This window comes from Galendromus occidentalis, unplaced genomic scaffold (genome assembly GCF_000255335.2).
Source record: "Galendromus occidentalis unplaced genomic scaffold, Mocc_1.1 scf7180000077517, whole genome shotgun sequence".
Taxonomy (NCBI): Eukaryota; Metazoa; Arthropoda; class Arachnida; order Mesostigmata; family Phytoseiidae; genus Galendromus; species Galendromus occidentalis.
Window position 1 is genome coordinate 695,140 of NW_003805505.1, and position 25,435 is coordinate 720,574.

The following is a 25,435-nucleotide window of genomic DNA, read 5'->3' on the forward strand; positions in this document are numbered from 1 at the left end:
TTGGTCTTTTCCACGCGATCTTCTCAGGTGGTCCGACGTAACGCGGGGATCGCACGACCAAGTTATGGGGAGAGCGGGGGATTTTTGAGGAGAAAACGGAGTTCGGAGTGAGAGAGACCTCCCGAGGCTCTGGAGTCGATGACAGTGCCGTAGAAACTTTTCGAAAAGTTGCCAGCAAAATTACTCTAACGAACAGAACAACGAGTCGGATGCTTCTGAGAGGCTCTTAATGTCAGACACTCGTTTGTCGGGCACTTCAAACTGACCCCGGCTCCGTTCTCGAAAGCCTCATTGACTCCTCCGGAGCTCCTGCACACGCGCAACTGGCATCACACCTTGGAATTCCCCTGATCGACTGTTTGACTGACTGACCGCCTGAGCATCGCCGGAATTTCGGAACTCCTCCTACAAAGCGCTCCTCTAGCTCATTTTTTGGTCAACGAGCTCGAATCGATTCGAAGAGTATCCTTATGGGGCTCGACGGAACGCCGAAACTTCAACGGGGCAATCGCGACGGGTTTGCCAAGCTTGTCGTAAATAAATACGGAGGAAAGTGGTAGCGTATGCTTTGAATGGCTCTCCGTCACTCGGAGCTTAACCCTACACCGTTTGCACATTTGTGTGCGCGACCGACTGTATGTTCCCCGTGAGTATGTGCAGAGGCTTACAATTGCAAAGCGCATTCTCCGGTAGCCACAGCAGCAGCAGCAGCAGCAGCAAATAGAACAGGCTGCGGCAATAGCGGTGGCGAAGAATAAGAATCTTATTTATTTGTTTATTTTTCTCGAGCTTCAACCACTGCCTGAGCGTCACGTGTTCAGATTGTAAAACAATTCTTCTCTCCTAGACCTCAGTCAAGCGGCCGGCGAACGAGCGATCCGCAACCAGGATAGGCGGTGGAGAGAGGCAAGTCAACCAGGATGGTAAGCGGAATTGAAGTCGGTCGCGTCACTCGACAAGAGTGCGACGATGCCGGGATCGACTCGTGCCATCGCTTCTTTTTTTTTACAATACAGTCGCAGAGAATCCGCTCGTATATCAGTTTTCGAACAGAATGCCGATGACGCGTTTACTGCAGGCACGATAGCGAGCGCAGATTGACCTGGTCTAACTAAGCAAGGGAATATGTGGCAGGAGCAGTCATTCCACGCAGAGGTCGAAGAGGGAGACGGGAAACCGTGGAGTTCACGCCCGCGGCTGGTCTATTTCCGGCCCGCGCTGGAACTGAGCCGATGACTACGTTTTCTTCAGTAATTTTTCAGTCCTGTACGCGTTTCCTCGAATTCACAAGCCGCAGGATACGATCGGCCCCTCTCAATTCCCTCCTGAAGCGACGGAATTGAACTGGAAGTCCCCAGTACCGATGTCCTGGAGTCTGAAGTTCGGAGATCTTGTTTTCGTAGAGGGTTCGCCATGACTTCGGCGTACACCATTACAGCCTGAGACAGCAAGTGACTCGGAGCAAGAAGAGTCGAACTGTAGTTTCTAATGATTGTTGTCAATTACCTTTGCTGCATCTATCGTGCATTACGAGCAGAGAACGTGCTCTATGTCAGCCGCAGTCAGACGAGCTCTGCTTTGCTGCAAGTGAGCGATTGAGGGAGCGAGCGAGCGAGCGAGCAGACTGCCGATCCATTAGCACAGCACGAATAGAGAAGCACTCGGAGCTTTCCGACTCGTTCGGGCCCTCTCATCGTTGGCTCCCGCTCCGGGTAAAAATATCGAGCGACGCACCAATGGAAAAGGCCAGACGGACCGATTCACCGACACCGTCATGATCGTGGAGCGGACGCCTACGCGCACTTGGAGACACTCAGAAGCTGAGACATTAGACAGATCCGCGGCTTGTCGCCTCCTCCTTCATTCATTCGTCTGTTTCTATCCGAATGATTTGTATTTGGGTGGTTTCGGTGAGGAACAGGACGGCTGCTAGGAGAAGGCGGTCAGGACAATAAATCTGAAAACACCATTGAGGAATTTCTCGGAGGATTTTGAAGCTCGAAAACTTCGAAAAATGCACCTAGACATCCACGGTCATACATTTCTATCTATGGGCGGAAGGTCATTCCCCGGAAGCTATCCCCAATAGGTATCGAAATCCTCGATGCCAGTGAATCCATGGATTTAGCTGGATGCGATGATAGAACCGTGGAAAGCACGAGTTTCGCATAAGTAAATAGTCTTAAATCAGACGCTCACGAAACCGAAAACTTCCGTCGGAGCGGAGTCGGATCGGCATCGGGCCTCGAGGAAGGGGTTCCGTCAATCTCGAGGATGGAACGGATGCATCAATGGAAAAAGTTTCAATTCAAATTATTATTTGGCCAAAGATGAATAGAGCAGAAAGCAATGGGGCAGCCCTGATGAGGACCTCTCTCTCTCTCATGAGTTTCAATCATTTACCGTTCGCCACTCACAGCTACTCACACATGGGCAAAGGAGGTTTGAGTTTTTTGACTGCTCGCCTAGCAAAGCTACAACGTCATTTGTTCTCGGTGTCTGAGCCACAAAGGCTAACATCCACGCGGACGAGGTTTTCTCTGTCTGTCTCGCTCGCTCGCACGCTTGTTCGGCCGAGAGGTCATTATGTCAAAAATTGAAGTTTGTGATGAATTAAACTTCTTCTCTTTAGGGTTGCTCTGACTGTCGCTTGTTCTTCGGAGCCTTCGCTCAGCTTCTTGGTTGGTCGGTCGGATGGTAGGTCGGTTGGCTGGTTGATGTTTTAAAGTTGTACAAGTAGCTGACGGTCGGTCGGTCGGGCGCTCGTCCATGGTGGCTCTGTTTCATTAAAGCTTCTTAGGAGAAGCGTTGTTCATTTTTACTTGGACAAGTGCTCGCGTTCGCTCGCTCCTCGCTTGCTCACTTGCGTCGAAACTTTAATCAATCCTCAACTCGACGAAGTATCGCAAATGAAATTAGAGTTCGACGACTGCGGCAGTGGCGCACTGCTCTCCGAACGGGACTCGGACGGTGAATATGAATTACGATGACGAAAACGACAATTGTCCGGACGAGGAACTGTCTCCCGGAGCGCCGGACGGACTCTCGTATTTCGTCCCATGCAAATGTCCGGCCGTCGGAGTTCGAACCCGGTTTGTTGCTGATGAAGTCACGCTCTCGCTCAGGCCAAGCAACGGCGGTATGGATTGTTCATCTGGCCGTCCGCTCGTTCGTTCGTCCGCTCGCTCGCTCGAGTCAGAATCGCGTGCCAGAGTCCATTCGGACGAAGGCGGGATTTTGTTTATATTTATGAGTACGACTCTGTATGTCGCTTGTGTGAACTATCGAACAAACAAGCGTATTGCCTTTACAGCGTGTTTCGAGGCTTCTCCTCATACCTCGCAGCGGTCCGTGTGAGTCCGTCTTCGTGTCGGTTTGCTTCTCTCTTCGTTCGAATGTTGTGGCCACATTTCGACGGGACGAGCAAACAGCGCAAGTGGATGGGATGGGCGGGTCCAACTGAAGGACATATCTTCAGCGAATTTTTAAATTGCCGAGATTTGCCCCGCCAAAGGACTTTGCAGTCAACAACAACGGAGGGGAGGCTCTGCCGCTGATGACTCCGAGCACGGATCAAGGGGTGGAGATGTTATCGCCTTTTCGAAGTCTTCGACTCGAGTAAATACAAACATTCGATTGGGACCGTTCCCCGACACCTCCGGATCCGAACTCCGCTCTTCGTGTACATCTCTCTGACTCCAACTTCGTGAGCCAGCTAACGAGGATGAGATTGAGGATGGAATTGAACACCTGGTCCCTGAAAACATGCCCGATAGCTCTAGAAGAACATCGGACAGGGCGATGGGAATGACGTTGCGGTGGTGAGAACTCGCTCGCTCCATCTCTGATCGCCGAATTCGAGCAAGATTGCTCAAAACTTCTTTGGAAACGAAGCAGACATCTTTGGGCAAGAACAAAACTCCATTAGATCCATTGACCGCTGCCGTGTCAGAAAAACGGGAGTCGTTCCCGGAGCTCCCATCCAGTTGAAATGTTTTTAACATTGCGACGCCAGAGTGAGCAGTGGGAAATCGCGAAAACGACCACAATAAGCTATTCTCATGCGGAGCGAACAAATTAAAAGCGTCGAGCGAAAATTGAAAATTAAGCGTGTCCACATAAGTTGTTCCGTACTTTGACTTCAGAAGCTCTGAAGCGACAACGCTTGAATTAGAGAAGTGGAAAGTTGGAACATCGCCCGGCGACAAGGCCGGCGCAGCCGATGCCAGAATGAAAAGTACAGAACGCGAGCCTGAGAGACTCGGCAACACAGTCACGTTCTCACGCGCTCCAGCCTTTCGACTTTTGATTGTTCCTCGCCAAACTTAGTCAAGTTTCTGAAGACTATCCAGATTCCTCACCGCACGCTTTTCATTAGCCGGGACTCACACCGCGAGCGAGAAGTTTCCATGGTGTCTGATTGCGCGTTGCGATAGCATCGGATCACAGCTCTGCGACAATATCATACGAGGGAAGGCGCGAGTCTCTCGACGTTTCTTACGAAAGCATTTGAAACCGTGCCTGTAGTGATGCCAAGAGTCTCCAATCGGCACCAGGGAGAAATTCCCGTCGTATTCTCCACGGAAGGAGAGAGGCCCCCGCCCACCGAAGATTGTATGTCTCGCCATTGTCATGTGAAGGAGCGTGGTTTCGAGACTTCGAAAAGAATCCTCCGCGGATATCTGTCCGTAATCCATGTGGGTTTTCCATTTTTTTTATCGGGACATCCTCGAGCATTCAAAGCTCCAGACGTCGAGTCCTAGGCTGCTAATCCTGGATCCGGGGCGGCTCTGACGGTAACCGTGATACCCACAAAACCTTTGCCGGGAGCCCATACGCGGAACTTCATGGAACATCCGGCTAAATCCCTGATGTGAACTTCGACAGGAACGTCCGCCTCTAATGACAACTCCCGCTTGAGCGGAGCGACGGACGTCTCCCGGTGACGCGTGTTTTGAGACAGGCTGCTGGGCTAGCCGATCTCTGGATAAGTCCCTAGAACTCGGTACAGCTCGCACGTTCGGATCAGAAAAAGGTCTCGCGGTAGAAGGAGCTCGATCGAAAGTCACCCGCCCCTCTGGAAGGTTAGGTGCTCAGAGTCGATGCACGTTGTTGAGATGTTCGAAAAATGTAATTAGGGTTAGGTGAGAAGCTGAGAGATGCCGCGACAGCTCCTCCCCGGATCTCCCAGATATGGTTCAGATGGAACTCCATTATTTTTCTTCCCCCTCCCTTGATGATAATTTAGTCCACAATCAAATTGAGGGATTTTCCATTTCGAACTCCGAATTCGATATCTCCGTTGAGAACGAATTCCGATTCTGGCACATCCGCCTCCCGGCCGCGTTGTCGATCATTCACCTGAACAACGAAGCAGGGATTCGTGAGGCTCCTTCCGTGGACAAGCGCTGTCAACAGGTACGATGACGGACTTCATGCCGCCTTTCAACAGGAAGAGGAACAAGTTTAGCGAGTTCGAGAAGAACATGCTGAAACAAATACATGCGGATCAGCAACGTGACCTTTCCAACCACGTAGTCGACGAGAAAAAACTGCACGACCTCTGCAAAGAAGAGGAGTACATCTTCGAGCTCCAGACCGAGATTCTGAATCTCTACGAAGATATCGGTGCACGTCAAGCAAAGGTCGACAAGCGTGTGAAGAAGCTTCGCACCAAGAACTCGATCGGGAGGTTCGTCGGTGACTACATCGAGAACCTTCAGGACTGGGATGGCGAAAGTAAAGTCGAGGAGACAGCCGACGCGGATATCAAAGCTTTGCAGGATTCAGCTCTGGCAATCGTAAATGAGAACTGGAGCACCAAATTAGCCATTGACGCTGCTGTCGAGGAGCTCTACCAGATGGAGCTCAAGATAATGCACAAGAAAGTCGACATGGTCTGGGAAAATCTTAAGGATCTTCCGGTGAAAAAAAAACTGAGTTCTAAATGGTTCCTAAATAAAACTCTCTGGGCCACCCCTCAGCAGTCGAATCCGATGAGAGTCACTCCAGTCTCGGCATGGAAAGCAGGGGAATCTCAACACCTCGACGTTTGAAATTCTTCGCCGTATGTCCCCAGCGGGACGAACGATTTCTCAGATCTCTCGCCAATTCTAAAGGATCGCATCCGAGTAGCAGAACTTATCCGCAAGCCGCATTTTTCCCCCTTCCCCCACCGTCATGATGTAGACCATCTGCCCGAATCGGTAGATGAACGAGGGCTATCGTTAGGACTCTGAGCTTGAATTCAGTCGACACCAGGTCATTTCACCACGGAAATTTAATTTCTTCATTCGATGCTTCCAACATTGTACACGAGGAACTGCTGTTCCCTACTCTGCTGCATCCTGTATTCGTTCCATCCGATATTAACAGTCATCAGATACCTGAATAGATCAACTTCCGCAGCCGGACCAGGGCGCGCCTGATTCAAACTGAGCATTAAGAGACCATCGGTTCCTCTTTTTCGGAATTGACATGGGCTAACCATTCTGGGTGAACCGTCGCGATATTTTCCAAAACTGTGTTCACTTGGCTGCACAGCTGGCCGATCCTCGAGTTCCATTGGGGCAGCGGCGCCGAATCTAGGGAGAAGAGAGGAGTTATTCAACCTCGGCGATATCCAGAGACCACAGACGCGATCCAGGGCATCGTATTCGCCTCGTCCTCTGATTCGGAATGCCCGAAACTGGAATCGTACCTTCGAACTGCACCATGCCATCTATCTGATCGATGAAGCCTCGCAATCTTCCCTCGGTGATCATTTGACTCGCGCATTTCTCTGCGTTTTCGGGATCGATTTCGAGTAGGGCCCCGAGCTCGAGGAAGGTGATGTTATTGTAGAGCTTCGAAGCCGACAAGAGATTGTGTTCGACAATAGCGCTCTCGAGGAAAGGGGCACCCCCATCTTTGATCCCTTTCTGATGGGGCTGAAGGAGCTGCGCGAACTCATCTGGAAGCGAGGAAATTCGATTTGAAAATCTCCCCCTATAGCTTCCCTCGCATTCCAATGACGAATCGTCGCTAAATTACACAGAGCCTCGCAAGATCGGCTGCGGCAAATCAGAAATTGTTGTCTCACCGAGCTCACTCCGTCTGATTATTCGATCGAGGTACATTTTCTCCAAAATATTGAAACTCGGTAATTTCTGCGAACGTTCATCCTTGAATAGCGATGCGAGCATCCGCGAACGTATCTGCCCCGCCGAGGCCAGCGTCGTGCAAATGAGAGCGTTTTTCAAAGCGGACATTTGCTCCTTCTGCGAGACCAGTGGACAGTAGGAGATTTCACTGTACTTCTGCGCGGCTTCCATGAATTTCCTGAATATAAAATAGGAGGAAAAGTTTCTCATTGGGTAGAGCCCTCGAATTCGACGGGGAATGTGGATGAGAGGAAAATAGGGCGATCGAATGCAGCGAATTAGCTCTCCCTTAGTGGAGTCTCTTCGGGGATTTCGGAGTTCCTGATCACCCACCTTTTGTAGTCCAGGATTCTTGCATGGCAGATCTTGTACAATACCATGTTGTCATCGTTACTCTCAGGATGGAGCAGCGACGCTCGGTTCAGAAAAGTTTCAGCCTTTGAGACCTCGCCGCATTCCAGATATAGCCGAGAAATTCTCAGGTAAGTTGTGACTTTGTAATCCTTAGCATACTGTCTCTGACCGTTGTCGAGAGGGATCTCACTCAAAACGGATGCAGCTTCTTGCCATTGACTCTCATGCTCGTATATATCAGCCAGATGATGTCTGACGGCAATGTCCTGCTCCTGTGGAAGAGTCGAAGGACCATTAGCTTCGCGGTTTCCTCGGCGTGCCATCTTCATAGGCAGGTTCAGTCCAAGCGAAGATAAGAAAATCGAGCGAAAACGGAGGGATATCGGATACGTGGGGAGGAGCGACCAAACAACTAGATCTTTGATGATAATTGATAACACAAAACATACTGACCTGGAAAGAGATTATCCTCGTTTGCAATTTGTCCAAGGTAAATAGACAGAAATCTTTCGATTTCTGACCATGTCCCATCTGCTGGACATGACTTGCAACGTCGCTCAGGAGCTGACGGGAGATGACAAGGGACACATTCTCGTTGACAACTGCGGGTGAGTCGAGGATTCGATTAGGAATTGCTCCTTGAGCTGCTCCCCCCTACAACCTCTTCGGTCGGAATTTCGGGGAACCGGGCCAAGAAATCGAGTTCTCTCCGAAAGGCTCATCAAGACATTCGGAACTTACCGGACTCAACGAAAACTTTGAGCCGCTCGCATCTCTCGGTCTCATCTGGAATAGCCAGAATACTATCGAGGACTTCTCGATACCTGTGGAGGATTCAAGAGACGAAAGACAATGAGTGCGACTTCATCAGATTGGTGCGTGCCTCCGAAATCTCATCGTTATCTCTATAGGTTCTACCCATGTCTCTGACTGTCGGACCGGATTCGCAAAGGTTCTGGAAGATCTTCACTCACCGGTCAGCTTGTTCTTTCGGCGAACGCGAACCCAATTGCAGAGAACTGAGGAAACTTCTGAAAGAGTCCGACATCTTCTTCTGCGCTTGGTATAATGAAGAAGGAGCGCTCCCGAAACGGAAGGTTCCCAGTCGGATGACAAGGCACCGGAGAACCTCAACTTCTGAAATTCGGGATGACAGAAGCTCTGAGACACCGCACACGCGAAGCGCTAGAAGTCTGTGATTGTGTACGGGAGTGCGCAGACGAATTTTAGGGTGAGGGAGAGAGGCAGCCGCCACCCGCCACAGCCGCGACCGGCCTGGACGACAGCCGTGGCCGGCGCGAGAAATTGCTCCAAGTTGCCGGGCGGAGGGATTCTTTCGCATCGTTGGAGTGACTTCGACCGCACAAGCGGGATCGCAAAAGCCCAGATTCTCGACGATCGTGATAATGGATCAATAGAGGTGGCCGCCTTCTCCATCGCAACTAGTACTTCGAGGCGTCAGGTCATGTGGTTAGGCAGCGGCAGCGCGGAGCGGCAATTAACATTGATTAGGACTTCTTCGAGATCTTGCTTCTTATTCCAGGCCGGCACGCCAAACCCTCGTGGCAGAGCTCATTCTCGTCTTGATATGCCGATGCCGGCGACTGAAGCTTGACAGGCTCCAGTATCTCGTCAATACGATTGGAACCCCTGCTGGGATATTCATAATCGCCCACCTTCTCAGTCAGCGGAGGGTGAAGGTACCCAAGGTGGAGGGCGGATTTCCATCTTACGGGATTCCTTCGAGCGCTCAATCCATGAGACTAACTTCGGAGCTGATCGCGGTGAGGATGACAGAGTAGGGCAGCCTCTTGGCCTTGTGTCCGCGTAAGCTGGAGGCGGATGTAACCTGTTTGGACGGCGGCCACGGGAGATGGGGGCGATTCGATGTCGTGGTTGCAGTCTCGAGCGATATCCCCTGAGGCTACACGAATCCAAGAGTACAAGATGAAGTCTCGAACCTCCCCTGCTGTCTGAAATTTCCTTCGCGTCCTCCCTTGCGCAGCTCGGCTTGCCCTCTATCCGCTGAACTGGCCGGAACCGCCGTCTTTTTGTTCAAGAGACCACTGCGTAATCACCTCTATCGACGAGACGAGCTGGGAGTTTCAATGAAGTTCACGAAACTAAATTTCACCCATTTGAAGCAATTGAAAGCTGACGGCGTATGGTTTGTCGTCGTCGGGAGCCCCTTTTTTGTCTCCACTTGGACTTGGGACGGCTCACCGACACAAGCGTCCAGCCTCCCGGCACCAACTCCCGAAATCAGGAAGTCCCTTGTCCTCCCCCGCCTCCGCTGCGGCCGCATTCGAAGAGTCGGAGAGAGATGTTCGGATCTGGTGGATTCTGTGTTTTCGCTGCTGTTCAGCGTGAGACTCCGGTGGAGGGGGATATATTCCACGCTTAGGATCTATATTTGGAGAATTTACGAAGTTCGGATCTAACTTATCGCTCCCTAGCTCGTCGGTAGTACACTTGGCTGCACTGATTGCTGAAAAAAGGAGCAGGAAGCGCCCCTCGTGCTTAGCGCGGAGAAGCGTCGAAGTCCTGAGGAACCAATGCTCCGGAGCTCCTCAACGGAGGGAGGAGTCTTTGTCATCTGTTTCAGGAGAGACTTTTCGTCCATTTTCCAATTCGTTGCTGCTTGGTCTCATACCAAGACTGACCTCAATCGAATTAGCGGTTCTAATACATTTTGCGGCTCTTCGCTCATGTCGACCGGTTAGGACGGTCGACCGGTTCGGACGGTCGACCAACAGTCAGCCGACCTGACCGAAGGCTGCTTCCTCTAGCTAATCAAGTCACTGTCATGAGTCAGTATCGGAGTGTCGTCGGACAACTCGAGTTATCTTTCAGAGTGCTCTCCAATGAAACGATTCAATTCCTCGGCTAACCCCCTCAATCAACGCAGTTTTCTGATCCAAGCAATTCCTCGTTCGTTCCTACGGAATAATTCGAATAAAATACGACGGATTCATACCGCCACAGAGCTCTCTCTAGAGCATTTTGGGAAGCGTATATCGTTCATCACATGCACGTTCGCATTCGTTCCAAGTCACGTGCTCAGACCTCCGCGATATTTTCGGATCAAGGTCCTTCATGGAAGAATCCTCTCGACCTTTTCCGACTTCTTATGCGGAAAGCCCCTATATGAGAAGTCCTCATGCGGGGAGTCCCTTATACGAGAAAGTGCTTGTTCGGGAAGTACCTTCTACCAAAAGTCCCCTATACGCGAGGTTCCTTTTGCGGAAAGTCCCTTATACGAAGCGGTATTTTCGGGAATGAAAGGTCCCTTATACGCGGGACTTTAGGCTCGAGTCTCATGCGTAACCCCACATTGCCTATAACGAACCCCGCGTATAGCGAACCTCGTGTATAGCGAACCCCGCGTAAGGGAACCTCGTGCATGAAGAACCTCGCCTATGAGGCACTTTGTATCCATATACGCTTCTCAATACTTCGTTCAAAAGCACTCATTCCCATCCGGATAATGCTCTTCATCATGTCAAGCATAAGAGATTCGAAAAAAAGGTCGCCCAGAGGTCAGAGAGTTTTATGGATCAGGTATTTTTTCAAAGGAGTCTACCAGGGGTGTGCATAATATGCACTGCATATGGAACGAGGAAATTTTTCAGGTGAATTTTTTTCCCGAACTAGAACTTGCAATCTATTCGATGTAGGCTTCTTGATTGGATACACACTCCGACCACCTTCCTGGCGGATTGTGGATGCCCTTGTGACAAAAGGCTTCATCTTTCGAGTCGAACCATTCGACCACCCATTTTTTCCACCTCTTCAAAATTGGAGGAACGCTGATTATTCAAGGGTTGGCTCATCGATACGAAAAGATGGTATTCCGAGGGTGCTTAATACGGAGAAAAGGCAGGGTGTGACAAGACTTCCAATTTCAGAGCGCACAAAGTTTCCCGGGTCGGTTTCGATGTGTGACATGAGCGTTGTCGTGCAGCAATACAATGCGCTTCCGAATTTGATCCCGATTTGGTCGTTTTTCTTTGATTGCACGGTTCAAATCGATTAACTGTCTTTTGTACCGGGCAGCTTAAACAGTTCCACGGGATTCTAGTACCTGATGATGCGTCACTCCTCTTTGATCTCACCACACACAAAGCAGTCTTCTTTCCGAATCGATTCCTCCTTACTGACTTTTCTGCTGGTTGTCCGGGGCTTACCCACGATTTTTTGCGTCCAGGATTGTCGTAGTATATCCATCTTTCATCAGTAGTAATGATACGATACCAAAAAATACAGGCGCCCCGCCTGTTCAGTTCCGACTGAAGAAGGGGACACGTACGACTACGTCAGGGTTTCTTATTCATCGAAACCAAGCAAAATCGGTTAGTAGATCGGTTGATGCGCGTGATTCGAGCGTAATTTATTCGGACTACGTGTAATCATACCTAGTGATAGTTTTGTCGCCAATACCACAACAGCGATGGGAGCGCGGAGTTCATTCGTCCATTAGTCATTTTTAGCGATGTTTGGTCCCTGACTCATTGTCAGTCAGAGACTCTATTTGATGACAGAAGACATCGGCCAGTGTCAGATATATTGTAGAATCCAGAAGATCGCTGTTGGGCCCGCGTCGTGATTGTCAAGCGGGAATTCGCTCTACGGCACAAGAATTCCGGAGTGTAAGTGTTTCTTAGTACGTAGAGCCGCTCTCTCAGACCCGTTGCTCTAAGCGGATAGACCAACGGCAGTGACGGCCTGTGAATCTCGTTCAAGTAGGCGCTCCTGATTCCTGATTGATTGGGAGGGCGAGTGGTTACTATATCCGTTTCACTACTTCCGGTGCATTTGTTCACCTTGGGTAGTGCCCCTATATCTCCGCGACCTAGGACGCAGTCCTACGTCAAAACGACTCAATTTCGAATCTCGAAAGCAGATCCCGACAGACTGTAAATCGCCTCTCTTTCTGTCGCTCATAGACTTCGTGTGGCACCCGTCTGCCAAGCGTTGAGATTCGATTCCTTGATTCCTTTATTTGATACGACAAATTCAGGGTCGGTCGAAACATAGTATAAGGGCTTGGAGTTCGGGAGCGTCGCGGGCACGTCGGGCCAGGCGCCATGCGAGTGCATGGTCCACGACAATGTTTTTAGCCCCTCCGAGAGGGCGAAGAAGGGATGGTCGAATGGCGAGGATGCGCCTGAACACTCGGTCGTTGGCGACTTGGTGCTATTGGGAGACGGAGGGAACGTCAATGAGGTTTCGTTCGGTGTCACGACGGTAAGCGACACGACGTATGCAGCGGTTTATCACAGTCTGGTGATCTTCCCCATTTCGTTGAGTCTCTTGGAAATCGTTCTACGATCAAGTCTCAAGTAGTCCTAGCGAGGTCACAACGAATTTGAGTGTCGTTCTGATCGAGAAGAACTCGCGACTCTTGACCCCGGTACTCTTCTGAGGGTCGTCCCTCGTGGTTCGTTCTTGACATTGAAGTTTCCCTCCGCAAACGTCTCACACCACTTGTAGTAAAGAGGTTCGCTAAGCGCATGATCACCGAACGCTTCTTCAAGCAGGGAGTGTGCCTCCGTTGCATTCTTCTTCAAGTGAGAACAGAAAACCAGCGATGTCCTGAGAATCTGATTTTCGGGCACGTAGAGATGGATTTTCTCGTTTCATATGCCTAATCCCCACCTCGTCATCAGGAATGCCTTGTACGGGTCGCTATCGTGGTCTTCGAAATCACTTCGGTCTGATATTTGATCTGCTCGCTCGTCCGTCGTAGGAGACACTTGAGCATATGGAGTGAGCCCCCTCATGAAATCGTCCACCACCGCTCCGAAAGCCTCGTCGACGACTACGGCGATATTTGCGTAGCTCATTGTCCTCAGAGGTTCTGTTTTCTAATAGGGTGCATTATCTCCCGACGACATCCATTCTTCCCACAATTTTATCAGGTTGACTTCGGGAGCCTTGTTCACGCTCATGTCCAGGGGCTGGCAGAATTTAGTTCGACCCCCTGGAATGACAGCAATCTTGGAATGCCTTTCAAATTCGGTTCGAACTCGCTCCGTCAAGTGACAGGGGACGAAGTCCATAATTGGCAATGATTTGCTCGGGCCTGGGTTCGAAACGTCGTCCTCCCCAAACTTCGTTCAGTCATTCAATCATGACTGATTTGTTCGTCCAGCCCTTCTGGTTCGCCTTGACCACGACTCAAAGTGAAATATCTTCTCCGGGGATCAGCTTCTTTTTGAACATGGGCATTGAAGGCAGTTCATCGCCGACGGCCGTGACGCACAAAACTATAGAGATGGTGTTTTTGACATTACCGGTAGTGTCTATTTCCGCACTGTCTGAGCCTTTCGGTGCGACACTTCGTCCGTAGACTATATCGGAAAGTACAGGTACCTCTACGAAATTACCGATGTTCGACAGATCGATATCGCTCGTTTCGGAGTAGAATCTCCGATGCGACTCGATCTTTCCGAGGTGTTCCTCGGCAACTGGTTGGCCCACACTCGTTGGCCTCCTCACGCTAATAAATTCGTTGCGTTTCAAGAACCTACGGGCCCATTCATTGGAAGCCTTAGAGCTCATGTCGCCGAATTCACGCACAACTCTGAGAGCCTTCCCCTGAATGTCTCTGATCATCACGGCTCTGTTTTTCGCTCTTTTTGCGAGCAGCCATCCTTCAACTTCAGCTTCCATGTCTGGGCTGTTTACCTGGCCCCGCCTAAAAGCCCGTCGACTCCTCTCGGTGGTCCTGAGCTTGTCCTGCTTTCCCTTCCAATACTGCAACGAGACGAGGAGGAGACTCCTGTGGGTTTCATTTTCGAGCTGAAGTCGACCCTGCAAGGATACGCACAGGAGATTGCAGAGGCTCGCCACTCGCAACAAACTTGACCACACAAAGTGAGCTCCGTCGTTCCACTGAGAGTTGGGTACTAGGTAGATCTTTCGGGTCTTTCGAGTTCAAGGACACTGGGAACTCGTGAAGAAGCCGAGAGTGATGGGAAATCATGATACGTGCCTTGCAGGCACAGAGAGAGGCGGCAAAGCGCGAGAAGCGACTGCGACCCCTGTCAATTGCGTCAATCTTACACAGCTGAAAATCGGTCTGAGGCATGAACCATCCTCGTCGCGGCTCTCGTTCAGTGAAGTCGTTGACATCGACATATCTCGAACATTCGTCCGCAGTGCGTGCACCTCGATCTAGCAGCGTGCGGAATTTAGCAGCGATCACGGTCAAGGGTCAAGGCAATGAAACAAAAAAATGGAGATCGCCAGATACGATGACTTGCGAATATCGAGATCGACGTCTGTCTAGAGAAGTGATGAAGTTCAAAAATTCGGTTGAAACTCCGGAATTCGATTCCGATACTTAATGAGAGCCCCAACAGTGGTGATGACTCCATCGTAGTATGCGGAGTCGTTTCACGCAAAATACGCCGAAGTTTGTTATACGCTAGGTTCGTCGCACGCGAGGTTCGCTATACACGAGGTTCGTGGTACGAGTACGAGGGGTTCGCTCTACAAGAGGTTCGTTGTAGGGAAAGTTCGTGCGCGAGATTGAGCGGCACTTGAGGTTCATATTGAAGACGAAGATGCTGCGCCTCTGGCCCCGGAAGAAATAAACTCAGGAATGACGCTCAGGGGGACGAGACAGAAAAGCTTAGCGGTACTGTCGCCGAAAACATGCGGAATGAATCTGAGTGGACTGAAGTCAAGAACAAGAACACGACGAGAAAGATTCACCGAATGAAGGCGAGCATCGAAGAAATCAGAGGGGGAGAAGGGCGTGTTCCGTGTTATCCTCTCGAGGAGATGAGTAGAGGAAAACTCGACTACAGGAAGAGCCTTCCCCCGAGAGCCTCCCGGCGCTATGCGGAGGAATCTCCAGACTCTTCCCGTCAGCGAGAGCTGCGTCGAGTGTGGGGTTGACACGATACAGGAGCCGAGACAGCTTCTTGAGATAAATAAGCTGCGCGTGTACTCAGTACTCTCCAGGAGTCCGGAGCTTGATCGGAACTGGAAACGTATCTCGCAGGTCGATGTTGGCTTCTCTGAGAGCGACATTCTTGAATCACAGAAAGATAAAGGTTCTCGAGGTCCGCGGAGAGAAAGTCTTTCGTGCTGGTGCTTCGGTGATCGAGAAACCCTCGCACCGGGTCCTTCTGAGATTCTCCGGACTTCCAACATCCGAAGTCTTCCTCGGATTTCGATCCTTCAGAGTGATCGTGGTCATGAATGCTGGCGGCCCGAGAACCTGCTGTTAAGGTCGTCGTCTAGGGCTAGGGCACGTTGACGCAGTGTACCGCAGTAGGGCCTCATGTAGGAATTGTGGAAAGACGGGTCACCTGGCAGCGGTATGCAAGAACAGCGCTCTATGTGAAAATTGGAAAGGTCTTCATGCTTCACAATCTAAAGCCGGTCCGGTCGATTTCCGTGGATACGCCAACGGGAACCGGAGTCAAGATTCATCTCCCTGGCTCGACGAAGATTCCAAAAACAAAGCGCAAGGAACTCCGAAAAGCTTACTTCATCGAAAACCCGGGGAGAAGAAGGCCTGCGAAAGCACTTTGATCGCCTGGCCCTGTAATCTCCATGCTGGAACTAATTTGCCCGTATGTGGCGGCTAGCCTTCGACAACTCATCGAATAAGTCGGTCCAGTCCCCCATCGGCTCTCGAACCCGAAGGCTCTTGGAACGTCACCACTCAACCTTTCATAGATCATGACGAATAATGACAAACGAAACTATCAAGTCGACGACTATGACATCATTAAGGACGCGGCTATCTGTGATGATATCCATACAGATGATCTCAAAAATGTATATTTTGATCTCGGGGACATATGCGCGATCGCACTTCCTCCGGAGAGACGTGACCGAATCTCGTAGATTTCAGCACTGACTCCAGACGCTTTGTGGATTGAGCAAGATCACTTTTTTGAAACGCTTTTGACCCGAGCGACTCGCTGACCGCTGACTCCTATTCTCCTCTGTCCGTGCGGTGCTGGTCGGGCTCGAATGAGGGAGCCCCGAGCGGACGCGAAGGGACCGAAGTCTCCCAGACTCAGATCGAAGCGCAAATATGACTTGCCTCTCCGGGAAGTATGAAACGCCTCAAGATACGGGTATCAGCGGGAAGGTTGGAACGACCTCCCTCGTAGAGGTGTCCGCAGATTTTCCGCTCTCGAACGTACGCCGAATCCGTCGGCCATATGACAGAGAAGGCTCGCCATCTTGTGTCGGCCGCCCCGCCAGCCCTGTCTACCCCGCGTCGGTGCGGCCTACGGAGCCCTCTTTGAGATACTCCAGGTGCAACTTCCGGCCTGACGGACATTTCGGCTCTCCCGAGACGTACCCAAGTGTCACCTGGTCACTGCTCTACGCCCTCGAAATAGACTCCGATACTCTCGACGTTGTAACTGTCTTCTCAGAGGTTCCGATAACTCGAACGAAAAAGGATGTCCTGATCGACTCACCGTGAACCAGCGAGCTTCGGGAATTGAGATTGTGAAAATCTGCTATCTCTGTTATAGAGCTCCTATCATGAACGTTCTGTACGAGTATTTCTGCAACTTATCTTGATTCCAAAGACAATATCAATGCCTGAAGACTTCTTCTCATCTAGAGGAAAGGGTCGCGATTGATCACGAGCCGCGGGGATCGGCAATTCCTCGGAGCCGGGTCTACGTCATCGATGGGCTGATGATCTTTCGAACAGCTGTGTGACACAGGTGAGTCGCAGAGGAATGGCTCTCCCCGGATGGATACCCCCTCACGCGGCTCGAGATCCTCTCTCAAAAATGTTGTACAGCATCCATGCTCGAGCTTAGAGGGAACGGATCCGCTCTGCCGAGTCCCGAGACTGATCGCGCGTCACGGCGAGGGGATCCCACTTGAAGCCGACACACGCGCGCTGAGCGGGGCGTGTTTAGGGTCGGTGCATGGATGAACAGAGTCCTGGGCCCGGGGAAAACACAGCGCGCAGACAGTGATAATGTTGGTGAGTCTCATGAAATCATTCACCCTATCTAGAATCATTCATCAGCGATAGAATGATAAATATCGAGGGGAGCAAATGGTCGACGGTTCTGAAACCTCAGGAGAACCTGGCGAGGAGGTGACTACGAAGAGGGTGATCTGCGATGCGGAACTTCTGTTTTCTATCAAACGAAGTTCGCGCGACAATCATTTCGAGGTGTGCTAGATCCAGAATTTGGTGTGGTTTCCACGTCTGTACAAGCTTCCTTGTTTCCAGTCGGACCGCGTAAGGGGAGGCGCTCTGATTTCGACTGGACTGACGATATTATCCATCTACTCATTTCTGGTCTTCGCTGTGGTGAGTGTCTCGAGGAGAATGTATATCTCCCTCCAACTCCCGTTTTCTCCCAGAAACGTAGACGAGAATTCTTACGGGACTCTTTGCGACGACTCTGCGACGAAGATTTGGAATCGCCCTCGCTCACGAACTCTGGCCCGGGCTCGCTGGAACTCCGTATCATATTTCGATTCCCATTCTAAGATTCGATGTTTACAGCCATTCTTCGATGCCAACCACCTGGTTCACGCTTACGTGCCCGGTCCACTCTACGTTTTCGGAATACCGGCTCTCATTTTCACCTTCAGTTTCGTGTATGCTGCCTTCTTCGTCGGGTACTGTTTGAAGAAAGGCGAGACACCCTTCTAGCCTTCCGCTCCTGCTGATCATTCGCTCCTTCGCATCTGAGCATACAGGATCCTGCACTCATAAGCTGCTGGAAGCATGTCGTCAGACTCTTCAACATTCACCCGAGAAGTCTGGTTGGACTCCCTGCGAGAACCTCTGGTCATCCACCAGGAAACGGTCAGCGACGTTGGCGGGGTCGTCTGGGACGGTGCCCTCGTTCTGGCAGCCTTCATGGCCAAGTAGGTTATACCCGCAGGGCCGGCATCGTTGTGCTGTCAAATATGAAACCCCGATCCATCGGACTCTATGCGTCGCTCGGAGCTTGACATCAGCGATAAGCAGAAATTCCTCTTTCCAGATTCAAAGCAGATTTCGTGAAAAACTCCACTGTTGTTGAGCTCGGATGTGGTACGGGGATCGTGGGTCTCGTCTGTGCCACCCTACCGGCGAAAAAAGTTGTGCTCTCAGACCTGTGTGCTATTCAAGCGTTGGTGGAGAAGAATATCCGACAAAACAGAGCGCTTCTGAAAGCCGAGTGCGTATTTATGCCCCTCGACTGGAATCACCCTGAAGACTTCGAACTGGCAGAGATGCCGAAGATCATCATCGCATCAGAGTGCGTGTATTATGAAGAGGCCATTGAACCACTCGTGGAGACAATGAAGGCTCTGAGTGGACCGGAAACTCGTACTTTTGTGTCTTTCGAATTTCGCCAACACGAGAAGAATCTGTCAGCTTTAAAGAAGTTTCTCAAATCGGCGAAGGAGTCTTTCGAGGTGAAGGAAATTCCGTACGAAGAGCAACATGAGGAGTATCGCAGCGAAGATATCAAGTTGTTATTGCTCCGCAGCAAATCGGCGTCGTGATTTCCTCGCATTCTGGCCCGAAAATTTTCTAAGGAGGATTTTGAGAATAAATAGGTCTTTTTTAATTATCCGAGAATGAGTTCTCCTCTGCATCCAGACATCAGACTCGTCGCCATCCTCGCGGCTCTGACCCTTCTATCTGGTATACTTCCGATGGCCGTCTCATCGCCAGGATGACGCCCGATACTAAGGCGCTATGAAACCGTCCCTTTCATGACTCGCAGACTCGCCAACTGGTGGATCAACTCAGTCCGCCGAATGGATCTAATGCTGAATAGGGAGGCTGCACTGCTCGACACTGAATTCGCAGGCTCACAAGGGAGTGGTTCAGAGGTCTCGAGTCCTTCCTGGCCCCGAGAAAAACGATCACGAGGGCCTGAATTTCCGCCTGAGAGTCATTATTTCTGAAGAGAAAGAGTTCCCGAGCTCTGATGGCAGATCTTTATTTACACGTTATACAATCTTACTTCTCTCGATCACCACCATCCGTGACCACCTCCGTATCCTCCGAGACTTCCACCGTGGCCACCGTAGCTATGGGAGATGATGGGAGCGCTGTGGACCGACACGACGGGCTTCGAGACGTACGAGATGGACTTCACCGGTTTCGAGATGTAGGAGACGACGGGTTGTTTCACGTAGGTGGTGGATACGACGGGAGTTTTGACGTAAGACACCTTGGCGATGCTAGCGTGAGAAATGTGTCCGTGACCAAAACTGAGTCCTCCTCCGTACCCGTGGAGATCACCAGCCCAAGCGGCTCCGATCAAGGCGGCGATAAGAACGATGACTTTCATATTGATGCTTTTGCGATTGGCTTGTGATTGCTATGGGGTCCCACGTTGTCTTTTTATTCAGATTTCGCAGGCGAGGGCAACCGACGTTTGCCAAGGTCTTGGGAGAGTTCCGACCCCCAGGCAGGGTTCCACGAGCCGAGATCAGAGCAGGAGAGAAGCATTGACAGAATGGAATCGGAGAAAGTCCTGACACTTTTTGTCGCCCGTTCTGATTCAATCTGGAAATCCCGGTTCCATAGCCCTGATTCATCGATCGAGTTGTCTTCGACTGATTCTAGACCGGGATCTTGCGATGCGAGGGTACGCGAAAATCTTTCAAAACACGGGAGAAAGTCGCAGCTCCTCGAATCAGCGCACCAAAGGCTCGGTTTCTGCGCATGTTCTGGCGAACTTAGAAAGCTCCAGACTACCTCAAGACTTATGACATGTGTATGTACATCATTAAATCAGCAGTCGACCATGAGGATTTAGAACCCATGTGACAGAGTGATGAGTTCGTTTCTTGTCCATACTCTCGAGGCTTGCGCTTGGATCGATGAACTCTCTCGAAGCGAGCAGAGTCCGTTTCCCCTCATTTCATTCCTAGACAGGTTTCTCACCCCGATTAGCAGCTGGGGAGCTTGTGTCCGCGAACACTTCGGGCTCCATGAACGATTGCTCGAAGTAGCGCGTACGAAACGAGTACATAGCACATCCCAATACTTTTCCCTTCGAAAAATACGAGACCATGGACAGATCAGGAGCTTAGAGCAAGATGAGTGATGCTCGTGGCGTCTATGGGTAGCGAAGTCTCGAATACACAGGACGTCATGTCGAGGCGCGGAAGACAGATCCGAGCTACAGATGTCCTAGATCTCCCACGAAGCCATAGCGTACCAGTCTTGCGTGAATCGCAGAGTCATGTTTCGCATACTTATACTAGTCCCAACGACGGGTCGTTGAGGGGATTCCGGGCAAACGACGCAAACGAATAGGTTTCCTGACGAATTTTTATTTACAATCTCTACAAAACGGGTTGCAAAATCTTCACCATCCGTGACCGCTGCCGTAACCTCCGAGTCCGAGACCGTGGCCACCGTAGCTATGGGAGATGATGGGAGCGCTGTGGATGGAGACGACGGGTTTCGAGACGTACGAGATGGATTTCACCGGTTTAGAGATGTAGGAGACGACGGGCTGTTTCACGTAGGTGGTCGAGATGACGGGAGTTTTCACGTACGACACCTTGGCGATGCTAGCGTGGGAGACGTGTCCGTGGCCGAGACTGAGACCACCTCCGTATCCGTGGAGATCTCCGGCACAAGCGGCTCCAATGAGGGCGGCGACGAGAACGATGACCTTCATAGCTGATTGTACGTCTTGATTGAACCAAAACCTGTGGTTGCCTATCAACCACGCGCAGCATTTATGGTCTGCCGCCGGGGAGAGGGGAGCTCGACTCATGGCGAGGAGGGGGTCTGAGAACTTGAGCTCCGCCGTCATTCTCAAGCGACGACGCGACATCCTCCCGATGGGGTTTCACGTTTCCTGCCGATTCGAAGCCTCCGAGTTTGCAACGACCATTGGACTCTGCAGGAGCCAATCGATCAGATAACGATTGCGTCAGGGAGCACGAACTGATGTTACCAACGGAGCTGGGACTTCCGTGGAACATCCTCCCTCCATGGATTGTTTCCGGGATGAGCTGCGATGGTATACAGGGCTCAAATGATGAGGCGAAGGTGCGCGCAAGAGTTCATGGGCTGATGCGCTCTCCGAGTCATGAGGCGCTTGCAAGGGACGGCGATGGCTTCGAGCAATCCGACAAGGCTCCTCGAGTGCTTCGTGAATGAACTGGGAACGTGAATGAACTGCGCCGGTTCGACTTATCTAGGTCAGCATTTTGCCAGACGAAGTCTTGGAGAGATCAGGGGATCCCCACGGGTGCTCTCGAGTTCGACACCGAGCGGGAATGACCGTCTCCTTCAGAGTGCCCCGAGCCCCCAGGCGAGTGTAAACCCTATTCCGAAAATACATGCCTCCTCGATCGTTGAGCCTTGCCGGATATTCCTCGGAAACTTGCCTCATGCGACTAAGCTCTCACCACTCTGAACCCTATCGGATACTTACGACTAACCTCACCGACCTTACCGGTGAAATTGCATGAATTCCGAGAGGAAATATTGCCGGCAGGCTCGCTTGGAATAAGTCTCATATTGAAAACATCCCCATCCAAACTTTCAGGATCATTATCCATATCGGCGATAAGGGGATTTATTTTTATGCAAAGATGAAGTACGCTCACTCATCACCTCATGAATGAGCATCCCACACATTGACTGGGTGCCGGTTTGCTTAAGAACGGTTCCAATGAAAGTGCGGCCGCGGTCGTCCCCGTTCGCATCGAACGAAGGCCGAAAGCAAATTACCGTGCATGCGCCATGGAACTGTGTGACGATAACTTGTTCGTTGGCCATAAGCATTACATGATCGGAACGGTCCGTGATTCACTCGAACCAGAAAAAAATTCGACAATCAGTCATTCTGTGAAGAGATCGCCGTTCATTAGGGACCTTCTTAGTCACTTCTAGGACGTTATTTGGGACCTCTCCGTTCCATTGACATCCACGATATCAAATTAGGGATTTAGGGAGCGGGAGGAATATGTATATGAATTAGAGATCGAACTTTTTGGTTCGTCACGTAATCACGAGTTCGATCTCCCATAGCCGGTACGTTTCATAGCTCATGGACTAACATTGTCACGGCAAGCCGTTCCACACGAAGTCTGCCAGATGGCGAGAGCGTGTTATGCGTGGTTCCGAAAAGAGTAGGTTTAGATTTGCCTGGTACAGAAATTGGTTTATTTTATACGATTGATATCAGTGAGTGATCCGAGCCGCGAACCGTGCGGCTGAGGTTACAGCGTATCGCGTTCCGAATCACGGCCTACCGACTGACAATGAGAAACAGAGGTATCCCCCAAGGCTATCCAGATGGAAATCCCGTCGCTTGCTATACGCCAACGCCACATATTCGTACCAGCAGCCATGAAATTCTACATATTTCGAACGGATAGTTGGATTACTCTCTACACCGAAGGGGTCGCGCTTGAATGATTACAAAAAACGGATATCATAGTTTTGTCGTGTCTCCGCACTTCAGATTCTCGATTCTCTCTCCCCACCGATTCTCACTATTGCCGAGCGAATTTCGTTTGATACACCTCCGAGCTCGATTTGCAGTCCCCACACATCGACTGATACTTCAAAGAGCTTGACGAGTTCAATTCAAAACGAAAAGCAGCCCCCGACTCAGCGAGTTCGTCACTAGATAGGGAATGTCTTCCGGAAGTTTTTACTCATCTGCTACCGTGGGCGGCGCTCCACATCCGTCACGACAAATACTGTGCTCGTAAGTGAGCAGATGTTTTCGCACACAGCAGGTACAGAGTTATAACCTTCTTCCGGAATGTCAACTTCTGCTTCAATTGTCCATCGAGGCAATCGGCCGGCTTTCCGTACGGAGAAGTGGTCCGAAAATAGTTCTCTGAACATTTCTGGACAACAACTAGAACGATTCTCATGACGCTCGGAGGTCAAGGACGAGCAGTACAATAGCTGACGTCCCGGAAAGCGGGCTGCTCGCCGGATCAGCGAGATGAGACGCAAGGAATCCCCTCCCAAGACGATTTCACAATCTCTTTAGAGATTGAACAGATTACGATCGGGATGCACCCATCTGAATATCGGAAGCCTGTTTTTTTGGCCAATTATGTGTTTGCAGAACGTGGTATTAGATGCGATTTGCAAACATTCTGTATCGGCTCGGCGAAGTAGCTTCACGCTCAATTTGTCGAAAACGACCGCTCGGTATGTAAGGAAGATCAAACCCATCGCTCGTCGAATGTAGCGGCTTCGTTAAAAAGGGGTATCCTACGTCGCGGTTGACGGAGAGCTCGATTGATCATCGAGCTACCTATCGCGTATTCATCAGTAAGGTAGAAAATGTAGTTCCAGAAACGGCGCTATCACTTTTTATGATGATCGTGTCTTTGATCTGTAGAATGACGGGCGAACATTTTTATCTCTTGACGCCGGCAGCTAAGTGAGCTTATTCCTTTCGGTTCACGCGATTTGCCTTCTACATCGCATGAAGCCCGTGCTGTCTTTCTGGCGGCGGTTCCGAGCCTCGACTCGAACACCGGCTACAACTACCGCCGGCAACCACGGAATTATCTTCTCATAAAAGTGAAAGTTCTAAGGCGCGACAGAAAGTTGACCCAGAAACACGAAAATAGAAGTGACCTTGGCGGCATCATATGGAATCTCTCAGACCAACTCTCATCTAACTGTGTGTGAGGCTCTGAGCTGAATCCGATAGTGACGTCGGTGACGGCTGACGACGAATAGACAGACATGCTAGTCATGATCATCATCACATATCGGCGCTCGTGTATCTTTGCGGACATCGTCGCGGCCTGGGAGGAAAACCCCTCAACCATTACCAAGTTCATTTTTCTGGTTCTGTTCTGTTCATTCTCCTCAAGCTGACCAGAACCCGCTCGGTTCAGCCCTGAGATCCGCCACGTCGCTCGATGCGACTGAAGTTCCGCGGAAGGACTTCTGCAAGTCTAAGTAAGATCCGCTCCTAGAGTGATTCGGATCCAGAGAATGACATCATGTGCAGTCTATTTTCGTCAGACCAGCAGAAGTCACGCGATCCGAAAAGTACAATCCAATTACTCTTGCCAAGTGCATATAATAATGCAAACGCGTTTTCTATTCACGACCTGATCGAATTCTCTTCGTCCCGTCACCTTCTTCGCGAGGGTCGTCGCGAGCGAGACCGGGGCGTACATTATTTCAAACTGCTCAATCGTCATGATTTGACATACTCCATCCTTCGGGATCCGGTCCAGATCGAAAGACTCCCACGGAAAACAGGGCGTGCCATTAGACGGATAGCCGAGATTCACTCAAGGGAATCAGCGAAGTCTCCGCCGGAGCAACAGGGAAAGTCTCTTATGAGCGAGTTTTCTCTGTCCAAGAGATGTCCGACAAGGGCTCATACGAGACCAGAAATCCGGAGAAGTCTTCTGTTCACGGAAATCCCTCATTCTTAGCCTCGTTCCTTTATCGGTTGTGTGGTGAATCCTTCTCGAAAAGAAGGCTCTCTCTTCGACATGCGGATTTGCTTTGGGGAGACTTTTCAATTGTCGCGAACTACGCTTTCGGGATGTTTTCAGAGCAGGAATAATTCTGCTTTGCTACCTCCGCATCATTGAATTTGATGAAAACCGCATTTCTATATTGAGGAAAGTTGATCGATGCCTTACTTTCTTGGTGGTCGAAGAGCAGGAATGATATCTGTCATCAGTCTCCACTAGAGATTGGAGCTTGGGGCAGAATGCCATAAGTGCCTGGAAATGCTTGGAGTCAAGGTTTCCCGAGCACCATGCCTATTCCTGAAACTCGTGAAACTTTTTGCTTTTTTTAAACCTCATCGGACATTTCTGTTGGGAAAGTGCTTCTGGGATAGGGTTTCCGCATTCGACGGCGAAGTCGCGACCCCGAGTGCACAGCTTAGTGAGCCGGAGTGCGCAATGGAAGGGGTGTTCGACCCCCTTTTCTTTTCCTATGGCAAAGCTCCTTT

At 50.7% G+C, this 25,435-nt stretch overlaps 5 protein-coding genes and 1 long non-coding RNA gene across 6 annotated transcripts; 2 read left to right on the forward strand and 4 right to left on the reverse strand.

The window, feature by feature from the left end:
- Positions 1-5,423: 5,423 nt before the first annotated feature.
- On the forward strand, positions 5,424-6,056 carry LOC114828433 (uncharacterized). The gene has a single exon (XM_029112594.1). It carries the CDS (start codon positions 5,424-5,426, stop codon positions 6,054-6,056), a length of 633 nt encoding a protein of 210 aa, XP_028968427.1.
- Positions 6,057-6,317: 261 nt separating this feature from the next.
- Positions 6,318-8,863, reverse strand: CSN4 (COP9 signalosome subunit 4). The gene is made up of 7 exons (XM_003747371.2): positions 8,471-8,863; positions 8,238-8,320; positions 7,950-8,098; positions 7,476-7,768; positions 7,082-7,320; positions 6,701-6,952; positions 6,318-6,584 (listed from the first exon to the last, which is right to left on the reverse strand). Exons 1-7 carry the CDS (start codon positions 8,836-8,838, stop codon positions 6,442-6,444), a joined length of 1,527 nt encoding a protein of 508 aa, XP_003747419.2. The 5' UTR covers positions 8,839-8,863; the 3' UTR covers positions 6,318-6,441.
- A 4,813-nt stretch (positions 8,864-13,676) lies between these two features.
- Positions 13,677-14,171, reverse strand: LOC108864797 (uncharacterized). Its single transcript, XM_018641022.1, has one exon. It carries the CDS (start codon positions 14,169-14,171, stop codon positions 13,677-13,679), a length of 495 nt encoding a protein of 164 aa, XP_018496538.1.
- Positions 14,172-17,429: 3,258 nt separating this feature from the next.
- On the forward strand, positions 17,430-19,067 carry LOC100906606 (protein-lysine methyltransferase METTL21D). Its single transcript, XR_145652.3, has 4 exons — positions 17,430-17,475; positions 17,731-17,811; positions 18,010-18,377; positions 18,497-19,067. It is a non-coding gene; the product is annotated as a protein-lysine methyltransferase METTL21D (long non-coding RNA).
- A 368-nt stretch (positions 19,068-19,435) lies between these two features.
- Positions 19,436-19,824, reverse strand: LOC100906895 (uncharacterized). The gene has a single exon (XM_003747373.2). The coding sequence runs from the start codon at positions 19,799-19,801 to the stop codon at positions 19,481-19,483; it is 321 nt and encodes a 106-aa protein (XP_003747421.1). The 5' UTR covers positions 19,802-19,824; the 3' UTR covers positions 19,436-19,480.
- Positions 19,825-20,783: 959 nt separating this feature from the next.
- On the reverse strand, positions 20,784-21,174 carry LOC100907043 (uncharacterized). Its single transcript, XM_003747374.1, has one exon. The coding sequence runs from the start codon at positions 21,143-21,145 to the stop codon at positions 20,828-20,830; it is 318 nt and encodes a 105-aa protein (XP_003747422.1). The 5' UTR covers positions 21,146-21,174; the 3' UTR covers positions 20,784-20,827.
- Between the last annotated feature and the right edge of the window lie 4,261 nt (positions 21,175-25,435).